Source organism: Motacilla alba, chromosome 6, assembly GCF_015832195.1.
Source record: "Motacilla alba alba isolate MOTALB_02 chromosome 6, Motacilla_alba_V1.0_pri, whole genome shotgun sequence".
Lineage (NCBI taxonomy): Eukaryota > Metazoa > Chordata > Aves > Passeriformes > Motacillidae > Motacilla > Motacilla alba.
The window spans coordinates 27744650-27758460 of record NC_052021.1 but is presented as its reverse complement, the minus strand read 5'-3'; the positions used below and the strand labels follow the sequence as shown (position 1 = coordinate 27758460).

The window sequence follows — 13811 nt, the reverse complement described above, 5'->3', positions numbered from 1 at the left end:
GAAATATAATAGAAAAAGAAGGAAGTATCCTGCTTCAGGGCGTGGAGGGATTGCTACCTAGGAAAGGGTCAGGAAGGACAAAAATTCTCATGCAGAATATGGCCCAGGTGGCTGTATGCATTACTGAGCAGGGGAAAGAGCCAGCAGTGTGATACCTATAGCATCACCATTTCTCTCCTTTGCCCTGGAGACTCAGCCTCCTCCTTAAAAACATTAATAATGGAGCTTTTGACTGGATATTTATGTTGGGGAAAATAAGTGTTTAACCACTGCATGCAGCTGCAGGATGAAAATGGGGTGTGCCTTTGGGAACTGGAAGGTAGATGGCAGGTACAAACCAGAAGGCTCGAGGCAACTGCATAAAACCTGTCTGGAATAATAACTGTGTCCTGTGTTCTGCACAACAGCTGTGAAAACAAGAATGGGCTTTGGTGAGACCTGGGAGGCAGGTGTGGGGATACTTCTAGGATGGAGGGTTTGAGTGACTCACTATGTGCTCCCTTCTAAGCAACAGTTGTTAGATTTTCATGGACTTTGCAAGGAAGGATGGATGGTTTTGATATGCTGTGAGGGATATGGGGGTAGGGCAGGGTGACTGGGCACACTACAACTTTATGGAATTCTGCAGAGTAAAACACCTCAGTCAGCCTGATGCATGTGTTTTGTTGGGATTTCTCTGTAACCAGGCTGAGATGAGAATAATGCACATGCCATATTTTATGAGTTTTAAACTTGAGACCTATTTGTGTTATGAGACACAACAAATGGGCATATTTGGACACTGGTGGTGATGTGGGCTATGCTCTATATGCTTTTCACACTTTTCCTCAAGCTTTTAGCTAAGATTGTAGCACATCCTGACCCATCCTTTCTCTGCTCTGTGACAGTGATATCTTCTTAGCCTCTTGGTTCTTTTTTCAATTTCTCTCTTACTTTGTCTCACTCTGTTAGAACCATTTGCAAAATCCCTACACTCTCAGGTTTTCCTGACACTGGCAACAGGGGGAAAGTGTAAGCATAAACTCTTTAATCATGAAATATAAACAGTTGGTTGTTTTCTAAAACAGCAAAAATGGAAAAAGCAACTGTATAAGTTTGGAAGGTTCCTTAGAAGTTTTTATTCAAATCTTGGGAGATTTTGGTGTTGATAAATCTTTTCCAGTTTTCTTTCAATATTTTTATCAAGCTGGATTTGCTACTATGCTAAATTTGATTAGCATGGAGAGACTGTAAGAGGCAAAAGGCCCTGAACCCAGGTAACCAGTTAACCACAGCATTCAGAGAAGGTCAATGTAGACAAGGCTGGTTGAGTGCTTGAAATTTTACAGGCAGCTTTTACCAGTGGATAAAACTCCCACTTCTTGTAGTGAACCAGCACCTTTGGGATGTTTTGCAAACAGAGGGAAGATGGGGTTGCCATGATTTGTGATGTTTGGCTTCCTGTTCTTCATGTGGTTGGAAGGGCACAGCTTCAATTCAGGAGTGACAGAGGAGGTGACCCTGAGTTGAATGTCTCTGGAGAGGTTACTTTGTGTAACTAATATGTGCTTTTTTACAATCACATTGAGGATGCAGACATGCTTCAAGTTTTCTGTGCAGTTAATTCAAGGAATTTAAGGAGGCTGGAGAGGTAACAATGTTTCTTCCCACTAATTTGCACTTTCAAGGTACTGTCTCCTTGTACTTTACGTGTAACCAGAGGACTTTTAAACCACATTGATTAAGGTTCTACTGTTAAGTAAAGCCTTTTAAGATTTTCATTGATATCAAAAGGCCTTTATGAGGCCTTACTAAAGGAGGAAAAAAGCCACAATGAGCTTTTAACTGAAGAGAAAATGTCTTGCTAAGATTTGTCAAGATAACAAACTTGCACTGGTTTTGTGATTTAATTCCTTGCATGATCAAAATGCAGCGTGTACTTTGTAATGAGACCATTCAATGCTTATTTTTTAATAAACTCCCTTTTTTGTTAGCAACTCAGCTTTAATGCAGGGTGGTGAAGAACAGGACAGTTTTGGGGTCCTCAGAAATGGGAAAATCTTTAAGAGACTCCAGCAGAACTGGTGCACAATGGATGTGAGAAGCAGTGTGGCTGGGAAAGACAGTAGCTGTAGAGGACATTCTGTCTTACCACACTTCCCTGCTTGAACATGCTGTGACTCGGGAGAAGCAGGAGAACTTGGAAAATGCATTTGCTGACTTCCAGCCAAGCTGGTAGTATCTGTCACTGTGAAAAGAGTAAAACAGGCTTTGTATGTCTTGAAATGAAGTAGGATTTTACTGTGAAATAAAGGGCTTTATTTGTTCCTTCCTCTTGGAAGGAGCACTCGGTCTCATTGCCTCCAGGGATGTCTGTGTGCTCTGTGGGTGCACAGTGCATATGGACAGCATGATGATGATCCATGTGGGACTCCTCCCCAGGTGATCAGTGTTCAGGTGACTCCTTGATTAATTATTTGTTCTGTAATTGCCAAGTCTTTATGGTTTTGTGTGGTTCAGGGATGTCCTGCTTTCACCACCTCTCTGAACTCATTTCAGGAGGCTCTTAAGCAATGCAGGGACAGGAGCAGGTCATGCACCCTTATTCTTGCTAAAGTGTAAGACAAGGGCTCCAACATGGCTTCAGACAGCATGGAGACCACTAGGACTGTCCAGAAAATATACAGTATGGTGACTCTTGGAGTAGGTGAACACAAAGAGGTGACAACTGGTAGTGTGCCAAGTGTTAAGTAAGGAGGAGACAGCCTGACCACTGTGACCCTAACACAGGTCACTTGCATAAACAGAATGGCAATCTGGGACAAGATGCAAAGCTGTGTGAGAAGGGAACTGGAAGCCTTCCAAATTACTTTGGTTCACAGGTGTGAGTGAGATAAATATTATTGTGATGTAATATTGTTGTCGACATAAATTTCTCTTGATCCCAAAAAGAATAACATAAGGTAACTCAGCAGTTATTTTAGTATAAGAAATTATGTTCTGGGGACATTTTTAAGAAATGAAAATGCATCTGTTTATATACTGATATTAGTTACTTTGAAAGGCCTTAAGTGTTTTCAGGACTTAGTGCCACTGCTCTTTAGATTAGAGACTCTATTTTCAGCACACCAGTTGCTGACAGGACATTGTGCCAGTACATTGTCAGCATTCAGTAAAAGTAGCAATAATAAGTTAAGCAGAACTGCATATCTCAATAGAGAGATGAATAGGAGGCTCTCTAAGCATACCCAGAAGGTTTAGACAGAAACTATTTTGATGGAATTGTTTGCAATTTATAGAAAAGGGAAGTGCTTAGCCATATCCCAGGACTGCTGCAGGCAGTGGGGCAGATACATAGATGACTAAGTAGACTTTTACTCAGATTGAGATAACTCTTAGCTGTGTCCCAGGGTTATGGAGCCCTGCAGCTGGAGGTATTATGATTAGGTAAGATGTAAATCTTAAATCTTGACCACTTGTAGCTGGTAGAATTTAATAGCTTCTTTTGTTCAGAGCAGACTTCACAACCCTAACAGCTTACTTAAATCCTAATATCAGACATTTCTTATCATTTTTTGGTGAAGGAATTTTTATATTCTGATCTATTGCAGTCTACTCTTGGTGAACACTGTTTAATAGCTGCTTTGTTCATTCTATTCAGAAGTAAATGGTTCCTTTCTGAAGCTTTTCCTGTAGGAGATAGAAATTTGGATTTGTACCCATCCTGTTTAGAACTCTTCGAGATAAGAGGCTCTGCCTGTTTCTGTGCATCCTCTTACACCTGGAGATGGAGTGACAGGTGAACGAAACAGGAAGATATGAGAAATGAGTGTTCTGACATAATATAGAAGGGGAAACTGAGCTGGCACCAAGGGAAAAAAATTAATGACTTGTCTGGGACAATGGCAGTGAACTTCTACATCCACCCAAGGGCCAGGAATCTTCAAACCCATCTCTGGCCTGTATCTCTGGTGGTGCCTCCTTCTGCTGTGAGGCTGCTCCTAAATACAACATGCTCCCCCATGAGGTCACTTGTTTATCAGAGTGAGGAGGAACTAATGGTAAATTGCTGCTGCTGTATGCACTTTTCTCTTCATCCTGGGCTTATGACTGCAAAACTGAAATACAAAATGATCAGGCTCTAACATTCATGTGGATGTGATTCGTTTCTGTGAGTTCATTCTTCTATTTAGAGAAAGATATTGCTACCCTCCCTTCTGCACTGACACAGTTGCCAAAATAACCGCTCTTACTAACTGGCAGCTTTAAAAGCCAGCCTGCAGCTGACTTTGAAACAGAAGGTCAGCAAAGGGAGCAACAGACTTCAATTCAGAGCTTTAATGGGAGCCATTGACCACAGCAAAAGGCCTTGACTGGAGTGTCTAGAGTGTGCTTTGCACAGGCCAAAAAGTCACTTTCATACTCTTTGAACCTTTTGTATAAACCTATATATTTTTCACTCTGTGGATTTCAAGATGAATGTGCAGCCGTGTGCTAGATGTGGCTATGGGGTTTACCCTGCTGAGAAGATTAACTGTATAGATCAGGTCAGTTCTCTTTCTTTATCATTTTGGACTATAATAAATGTACAGATTGGCACTTCTAACACTGTGCAAATCTCTCGGTTCCAGAAGTTCTTTGCTCATAACTGGGTTCAGAAATGAAATGAATTAATTGTTATTAATGTATATATTTGTTATAACATGTATATATTTGAAGAAAAAAATAGTCAGATTCATTAAATGAAGGGTAAGGATCAATAGTGAGATTTTAAACTCAGCAGAATAATAATGAAATACAAATCCTGTCTGTTTGGTTTCTCTTTTGTGGCATGTCCAGACGTGGCATAAAGCCTGTTTTCACTGTGAAGTATGCAAGATGATGTTAACTGTAAACAACTTTGTTAGCCATGAGAAAAAGCCTTACTGTCAAGCGTAAGTGTATTTCCTTTTTTTCCTTCTATTTTATTTTTTTTAAGCAATGGTTTAATTTGGCTAGTCATTTTAATATAATGGAAGATCACCATTTGGACTCAGTCTATCCCATGTGTGATGTGAAATTAGATATTGTCTATGCCTTCATGTATATCTTCGCATTTACGAGAATCACAAATGGTGGGAAAACTCTTTTTACCATACATAAAGCTTCCTCATTTGTCCAGTGTGTTAAAAGATACCAAATTAAGTTCTGTTTCAGTATTGTGGGAAGAAAATAAAACCAACCACGAAATTCAGTGCTTTCCAAATCAGTGGTTAAGAGTTAACAAGGTTGAGCTAATCATAAGGAAAATGTATAAAATGCAGATTTTGGAGTTGGTTTGTTCTAGGAAGTTTTTATTTTATAATGATCAATTCCTGTCAAATTTGTCAGCAGAAAAAGGAGAGATGACAGTTGGTTTTTATTCTATTATTCTCTTTTGTTATTAGAAACACAGCATTGATATGATGATCATTAAAATTAATTTTGCTCTAGGCATCTACTCCCTACAATAATAACTTGAGTGTAATCTAAGATCTCTGTGTGAGTGGGGGAAAAGATATGTAGAGAGGGGTGGAGGCTGGTATTGTGTTTTTGAGTGCTCGAAGAGAATCTTTCTGGTGGGCTGTCTGGTACATTCCTAATATCCTTTAACACTTTCCCTTTTCTAGGCACAATCCAAAAAACAATGCATTCACAAGTGTATTTGAAACACCAATCAATATGAATGCAAAAAAACTGTCGGAAGTGGTAAGTGAGGTAAGGAGCTTGAGGGTCAAATGTATTTATTCTACATTTCAATAACATATTGATGCCTCTTGTTTTGTGAGTATAAATATGTGCTTTTTACTAACCTTCCTGTGTATGATTCAAATCCCTGCTGGGTTTCAGTCATAATTTTTTTTTCAATGCAATTACTCATGTGAAAGAAATCTTAGATCTGGGTTTCCTTCTCCTCTCAGAAAGAGAAACTGATTGGAGCTGCTCATCTGTGTATCTGATAATCTATAGGGAAGCACAGTTCACCTAAACTGCCCAGAGCTGTGCGAACTTGGTGACTAAGCAGGGTTTCACAACTTCTGGAAGCAAGAACAACCGACTTGCTTTGTGATTTCATCAGAAACTGCTACGAACCAACAGATAAATTATAGCTAGGTGGGACGCACGCAGAAGTTCCCATAAATGCTTTGTCGAGTATTTCCACCAGACCTGAGGTGGGAAAGCAGCAGATCCAGGAAGCTTTGCAGGGTTTTGCTGGTGGTGTTTTTTGGGGATGGAGGCGCATCCCCCTGAGGTGCTGCCATGCCCTGTCCGGCCGCCAGGGCCGCTTTGGGCCCGTGATCATCCTCAGTGCCACCCCCCGATGTCCCACATTGATTCCCTCCAGGCACATCATCTTCAAACCTGCATGCTGGGGGTCTGGTGGAATAAAAAATACAGGGGTGCCCAATAATCGATGGCTACCTCACTCTTCTGCCTAATGCTGTTTTCTTGAATGTCACATCTTTCTATATTCTAAAACAACATTACATGTGAATATATTTCACTGGTAAAGCAATGTGTTTTGATGTGATTAGTCATCACTAAAATTAACACAGAAAGTTGTATTTCTTGGATTATGGCATGCTGAATTCATTCAGATGTCCTGTATTCGCTGTAAAGGCTTGATGCACATGAATAGCCTTCACCAGACACTACCATTTATCATTTTGTACAGCATTCTTATGCCTCAGTTTTTGCAGTATCATGGGCTGTAACTATTTCAGCAATGACTGTCTCACTTACTTTAAACTGTGTGTGACAGATCTGCTCAGGAATGAGTTTGGGATTACTGCAGGTTCTATTTCTGGTTTAGGCAGTGATATGAGACTGATACTTCCAGTGCATGTGAGTACACAAGCCAGAGAAATTATAGCTCAAAGATCACTTTCCCTTGTTTTATACACCTTAAACACCTTCTGTCCTTTTCAATCACATAATGAGGTTCTGTTCAGAGAGAAAATTGCTTAGGGTAGTAAAGAGGCTGATTCCGCAGTACCTGCTTAAAGGGAGCACTTCTGTAAAAAAAAAATAGAGAGCAGGAAAATGTTTTGCTAGTAAATGTATAAAATAATGATAACTTAGGAAGAGGTTTCTCTTGCTACTATGGAAGTTTGTTCTTTTTATATTGAAGTTTATTTCCAATGATGCAGAAAATGGAATGTTTGTTCAATCCCAACATGATGTTCTCACGTAAGTCTTGAGACATCAACTGGAATGCAGAGATACAAATTAGGTCTCTCTGCACAGAATTTCTGTGTTAGCAGGCAAATAATTCAGCTCTCTGCACCTCTGTGCTTAATTTATAAATGGGAATAATGGTACCTGTGCTCAGTAACATTTCTGTCCAGTCAGTTTAAATTTTCTACTCTGGGTTTTTATATTTGAAGAGAGTTGTATAACAGATCTGTGATTTCAGTTGGATTTCTTCTACATGCTATCATGATAAAAGTAGCAGTAAAAACATAATGACCCAGGACTAAATATAGTAGTCATTTACATATGGACAGTTAGGATATGACACTTTGTGGACACTGTGCAGGGAAATAGGAGAGTAGAGTATTGCTCACTTGCTAATAGTTTTTTCATCTAATGCATTGACACATCCTGCTTTAAATTTCTTAGGGATTTCAATTCTCATAGATTGTCTCCCCCAAAAGTATTATCTAAATATCAAATTATTCTTTTAGAATGTCATGCCAGGTCTCAGGTGTAATATGCTGCTCCTTTACTGATGTGCAGCTCCTATACTGTATGAAATATACTGGCAGAAATCTTAGGGAGAAGTGGACTAGAAAGCAGTTTTGGCCTTAGGGCTAAATGCCATCATCACCTTGTCTCCTCTCTTATTCTTCTCCAAAGGGGGTGAGTGTTAGTATGCACTAACAAACTACTAAAATGAGTCATTATCTTTCCTTTTTAGATAAAATATCGAGAAGAGAGTGAACAAATCAAATCAGTCTTTCAGTGGGATGCAAGGTCCAGAGAAATTGAAAGTGTCTATAAAGCCCAACAATTGGCTACCCAGGTAAGAAATATCCCTTGAGTCTCCCAGCCAGCAGCCCGCAGGACACCAAGGATTGGCCCTGGCTGTCCTGATTGTCAGGGGTTTAACCACAACATTTCAATGCTAAAAATAAAATAGCCTTTGCTTTTCATTTGGCTAAACTTTTCAAGACAAAATAGCTCAACTATAGCTTAATCAGAAGGTGAGGAAGGAAGAGTGTGTCTATAGTCAGCTGTTGGAGCTGCTGCATGTACAGCCACAGTCTATGTGTCTTCTCTCTACTGGCACTGGAGCTTCACAGCAGGAGATCTGATTCCCAGGGGGTGTTATTTGAGTTTCACTCCAGGATCCTAGATCCTGTCATCTTGATGTCAGTTCTTGCTGTACAAGTTCTGCCTTGGCAGTCTGAAGGGATGTGGAATGTAGGCCTTGTGCTGCACAATTCCACTTCCACGGCACTGTGTGCTTCCTTTTTTTTTTTTTTTTTTCTGTCAGATCAGCTGTTTGAGTGTTATAACCAGGGTGAAGATAGGTAGTTATTTAGTTCCTGTTTTGTAGAATGCCTATTATGCTGGCTATGAGGAAGGAAAATCGTGGTACCGAGGAACAATCCCAGATCCTGATATGGTCAAGATAACACAGGCACAGAAGGCTCTGACTGATGTAAGTGGACTGATGTTTGGCTTTATTTTCACGGTCTATCATATTCTGAAGACTTACAAATGCATCAATCTTTGGTAAGAAGTCACTTCCAGGCTTTGCAGGAAGGGTATCTGGAGGGTCTGTTGGTTAAGATGTTGCCAAAGGAGAGACAGACATGTTTATTTCTGTCAATACCAATACTTAGCCATGTAAACAATTAAAGCCACATGAGATTTCTATTGGCATCACACATTTATATATTTATGTAACTCAGAAGCACTTCAACTGCTGACCAAACTGAGGTGCTCTGATCTAGGAGGCAGTGTTCTTTCTCTCAGTATAGCAGCACTCATGATGGAAAATGTGTCGTATTTTCCACAGACCAGACCTTTTCATTGACTGAATTTCCATGACTGATGAAAATCACTTCTAAATTATGACTGTGTCTGTTCAATGGGTTAGTGACCGAATCAGCATAGGCAATTAACAGTGGATAATTGATACAAATGAGAAATGTTTTCTGTTGTACGTAGGAAATAGCTGTAACGAACAAAGTGGAAAGTTCTTGAATTTATTTTCTTTTGAATAAAGTGATACATACCTTTAGGAAGAGGCATGAAAAGAAGAATCATATTAAAATACAGTGGATTCTTTTCTAATAAACAAATTCATCTTCTAGTTTCAATATACAGAAGAATTTGAGCCACGAAGAGGCAAAGGCAGCTTCCCTGCTATGATCACTCCAGGTTATCAGGTTGCTAAGAGAGCCACCCAGCTAAGCAGTGATGTAAGTCACAAGGGTTTTTATTTTAATTATTTTTTATTTTAAAATTATTTTATTTATTTTAATTTTATTTTTTATTTAATTATATTTTACACTTATATACACTTACTATATTTTACTTCTGAATTTGGAGAATCCGGGGTTCAGGCCATTCACTTGAGATGCTAGAGTCTGTGGTGAATATTTGTTATACTGTTACGAAGTGAGAAAATGTTAACATGGTACAGGGTGAATGAATTACTTGGCTTGGGAAGACAATCATATACAATAAGTGACAATGTAGATATTTCCTGGAAAATGTAGCTACTTTTGCATAATTTATCACAACCTGAAAAAGATTGTGACTCGCACTGAAATGTTAGTTTAATTCATTACCTTTGCTTTCCCATTAGGGCTGTATTCATCAAATTATTTACATTTGACACTTTTCACTTTATTATTTGAAATCAAATAGCTGTAATATTGAAATTAATTCATATACAAGCTACTTTAAATTTATGTACAGAAATTTCTTATTTTTTAAGAGCAATTCACATGAAAAAGATAAGTAAAAATAAATCCCATTAAAATGATTCTAAAGTATTGTACTGTTTTGTGCAGATACTATCAACAATGCCATTGAAGTATGATCTTGGTACATCAGTGACTATTCTCATGGTGTTTTAATCAAATGTAATGCTTACATAAATTGAGTTGCTTACATAAAATTTGAATATTTGGTTCAATTTCTGACTGGTTTTGGTATTCACTTTAAGGAAATTGGACTTTAAATATATGGATAGCTTGACTGTGGAGAGTAGAGAGTGTCATGACTGCTGTTGCTCATTTTCTCTTGAAGCCTTCTGATAGGAAATATACTTTTGCTGCTTATTGGGTGTAATATGAATATATATGTTTTCCTCTTCAGGTGGAATATAAGCGTGGACATGAAGAGAGAGTTTCAAAGTTCACCTCTGTTGTAGACACTCCAGATATACTTCATGCAAAGGCTGGAGCACATCTTGCAAGTGATGTAAGTAAAACAAAATAGATTGATCTGGTTTTGGCTCTGTAAGTGGTTCCTAGGTTATTTATGAATTACTTGAAAATATGAACACAAAGAAAAATTTAAAAATAATATTTTAAAGGCAGACTTGTTTTGCCATTAAGCATTTAATACTTTCAGTTGCAAAGACATTCAATTTGAAGCCATTTTAGGCTGTCAGAGCAGAAGCTGGGGCACCAGTTTGTTCCATACTCAGCAACTGGCTGCCATGCAAGGTAAAGAAAGAAGCTGCCTGACTCTAATGTAAATAGAGAAGGCATTTTGCAGACATTTTAAGTACTTTCTTTAAACAACTCTTTTCGTCCTACACCCTGAACAAGACAAAGGGGCCATGTAGAAGATGTGTGATTATGTAGTTAAAGACCAAATTGCAGAGATTCAGACCTCATGGTTCATATTCCTTTTGGCAGATGACAGCCATGGAGCACCTGACTTTGCAACTTTAAGGATTGACTAAGTGTGCAATCAAGACATATTTGCTCTAATTGCTCCTGAACTGTCTTGAATTTTTACAGCTGAAATACACCGAAGACTTTGAAGAACGGAAGGGAAAAGGCAGCTTTCCTGCTATGATCACTCCTGCTTATCAAATAGCCAAGAGAGCAAATGAATTAGCCAGTGATGTAAGTGTCCAAAGAAAAGTCTCTTTTGGGAAAGAAAATATTAAACTGTCACACAAATTTTGAATTAAAACATTTGCTGGCAGAAATTCCATGAGCATGGCATCCTGATCTTTACTGGCTTTCTTTTCCTTTCCAAATATAACAAAACCACTACACCTCTGAACTCTTTAATAAGCATCATAAAAGGACATCAGTGTTCCTTCAAAATGTACAGTTAATTGTGCTTTGTTATTGGAAACTGAAAGAAAAGCTCTTTTTGTTGAAGAAGGAACATATGGAAGAACATGTAACTCAAAGGAAGTGAATTTAAAACATTGTTAAGAGTCATTGAGGAAAGTAAGAGATCTGTAATTTTGAAGGTAAAAGCAACTGACTCTAAAACAATTACATGTTTTTATTTGCCTTTGATCTGTGGAAAACCCTTCACTTTTGTCAGCAAACACACATGGTGATTAAAGGGCAGCATCAGGTTACAGGCATTGTTTTGACTTCAGCAAATGTAGTGCAAACCTTGGTCTAAACTTGAAGGTTGATTGCCTAAAATTCCCTTTATCACTGGAGATAAAGCATCTTTCAGAAACAAACCCATTTATTAATGGGCTTCAGGTTACTCTGTGGTAAAAAAGGGCCTTGTGGTAACCATGAATTTGCATTACCATCGGTTCTATTTTTCTAAACTGCTGGAGCATCAGGGATTAGCCACTGTCAGGCAGGTGGTGCTGAACACATTGACCCAATGGTCTGGGTTGAAATGGCAAGTCCCGTGCTCCTAGTGCATTATTGAGTACACCACTAGTTCTGTTTTTATACCTTCAAGTGGCATGTCTGACTTGTGCAGGTTGGTGGCAATGGGAATTTTGACAGTCCTTTATTGACAACATGTGCATGCCATTGCTTGTTATTCATTGTGCAGCATCTGTGAAGCAGACTAAACTCACCCAGATTATTCATTTCCCTTTTTCTCCTGTTAGGTGAAGTATCATCAAAGATATGAAAAAGAGATCAAGGGGAAAGCCAGCCATACAGCTGGAACAGATGTTGCTTTTGCAAGAGAAAATGCAGATCAATATGGACAGGTATGCAACATCCAAGAGTTAGCCCTGCTGGTGTTGATCGTTACTACAGCTGATTGCTCAAGGCTTTAGAAACTGGTGACACCTACTTTCACTTTGTTTTCCCGTGTGAGAAAACAAAGTTTTAAGGGAAAGGATGGTGTGCAAACAGCACTGTGCTCCTGAAGTGTAATGTATCTGTCACTGGCACCTGAAGATGTGACTACAAGGTGGCTGCACTGTCACTGCATGACACTTATGGTAGGGCCATTCCCAAAGACTGACCTTGGCAAATTTAATCAGTGCGTGTACACACTCTGCATTTCTATTGAGGTGTTGTTATGTATCACACTGAAATGTGTTTACTGGAAGAAATATTCCCATTCCATGAATAAGGAAATTCAGTCAGGAGAAAAGCTAAAGGGTTGTGAAATGGTAGAAAGCTGGCAGATAGTTAGGTGCCATTTCTCTGTGGGTATTTTCACAAATCTTAGGAGCTTTGCAGCTCTAAATATGTGTAAACAGCACTGAATCTCTTAGATACACAATCTCAGATTTCACCTCCTGTAATAAACCTGACAAGCTGTAGTTCTGTATTTGTGGAACCAGATAGGCTTTAGTTCTGTTTTGGTCCGTGGCATTCATTTTGCTTGTTTCATTTTTAAGGGAATACAATTGGTTTTGTGGTTGCACCCAAAATTCCAATTAAGTTAGGGGAATAGCACAGCTATATAGAACTGAATGCAGCTAAATGGAATTTGAAAGGAACTGAACAGTGGTGTTGTATAAAGAAAGTTATATGGTTACTCACAGGAGTTTTTGTCCTGCTCCTCAGGAGGTCCATATACTTTGGAGAAATGAAGGAATAGGGACTGTATTTTCCTAAAACTTTTGGTATTTTACATTTCTTCACTTCTTCTGTTGAAATCCACATTTAGTATTCTGTGGAAAGCAAACCATCCTTGAAGAATATGAGTTTAGAATAGTAGCAATGAAGCCTTCAATTACTTCTGTCTTTTGAACTGCTACAAGTTTTAATAGGAATAAACAAATAAAATGAATTTGAAAAAGCACTAATTACATTTCCAAGCATTAGAATGCTTCTGTTTTAGAATTAATTTAAGTTTTCTTTCTTTGAAAGTGTCTTTGAAACTTCAGTCATGGACTTCAAATTCGATTTGAGTTTTAATCTTCATAGATTGGATACTGATATTAATAGTCGAATAACACAGAGTCACTGAAATTAATGGATGTTTCTGAGTAAATTGTGACTTAACATGGGTAAAGAGATTAGATTTCTAACTGTTGAGATCATTAACAATGAATTGGGTGTGCATCAGACCGATATGTATGGATATATCTATACATGCATATTTATATATATATAACATGAGACAATTCAAGGAATCTGAAGGTAAAATTCTGTGCTGAACATTTGTTTTGTTCATGTTTAAAAACCTTAAGGGTGGCTAAAATAGTTTTCTGAAACTTTGAATATATGCACAATATTAGAAATTATATTAAATTATATTTAAGAAAGTTAGAAGTAAAGATAGGTTGGCCTATAGGAGAATTCAAACGCATTAATGACATTTTAAGGAACTAACTCAGCTGATTAATCAACTATATTTTTTTTCTTTTCTGTGCCTGTTTATATAATAAT

At 38.3% G+C, this 13811-nt stretch overlaps 1 protein-coding gene across 2 annotated transcripts in view; it reads left to right on the top strand.

The window, feature by feature from the left end:
* Positions 1-4112: 4112 nt before the first annotated feature.
* The window catches only part of LOC119702447 (nebulin related anchoring protein), a 47400-nt gene continuing 37701 nt past the window's right edge, over positions 4113-13811 (top strand). Inside the window, exons 1-9 of one of the 2 annotated variants that reach the window (XM_038140564.1) lie at positions 4113-4526; positions 4819-4913; positions 5628-5706; positions 7919-8023; positions 8561-8665; positions 9324-9431; positions 10336-10440; positions 10989-11096; positions 12068-12172. In XM_038140564.1, the coding sequence (XP_037996492.1) occupies positions 4455-4526; positions 4819-4913; positions 5628-5706; positions 7919-8023; positions 8561-8665; positions 9324-9431; positions 10336-10440; positions 10989-11096; positions 12068-12172 (882 nt within the window). In that variant the 5' untranslated portion in view covers positions 4113-4454. Of the gene's footprint in view, positions 4527-4818; positions 4914-5627; positions 5716-7918; positions 8024-8560; positions 8666-9323; positions 9432-10335; positions 10441-10988; positions 11097-12067; positions 12173-13811 lie in introns of both variants that reach the window. The other variant, XM_038140563.1, reaches the window with a different exon arrangement.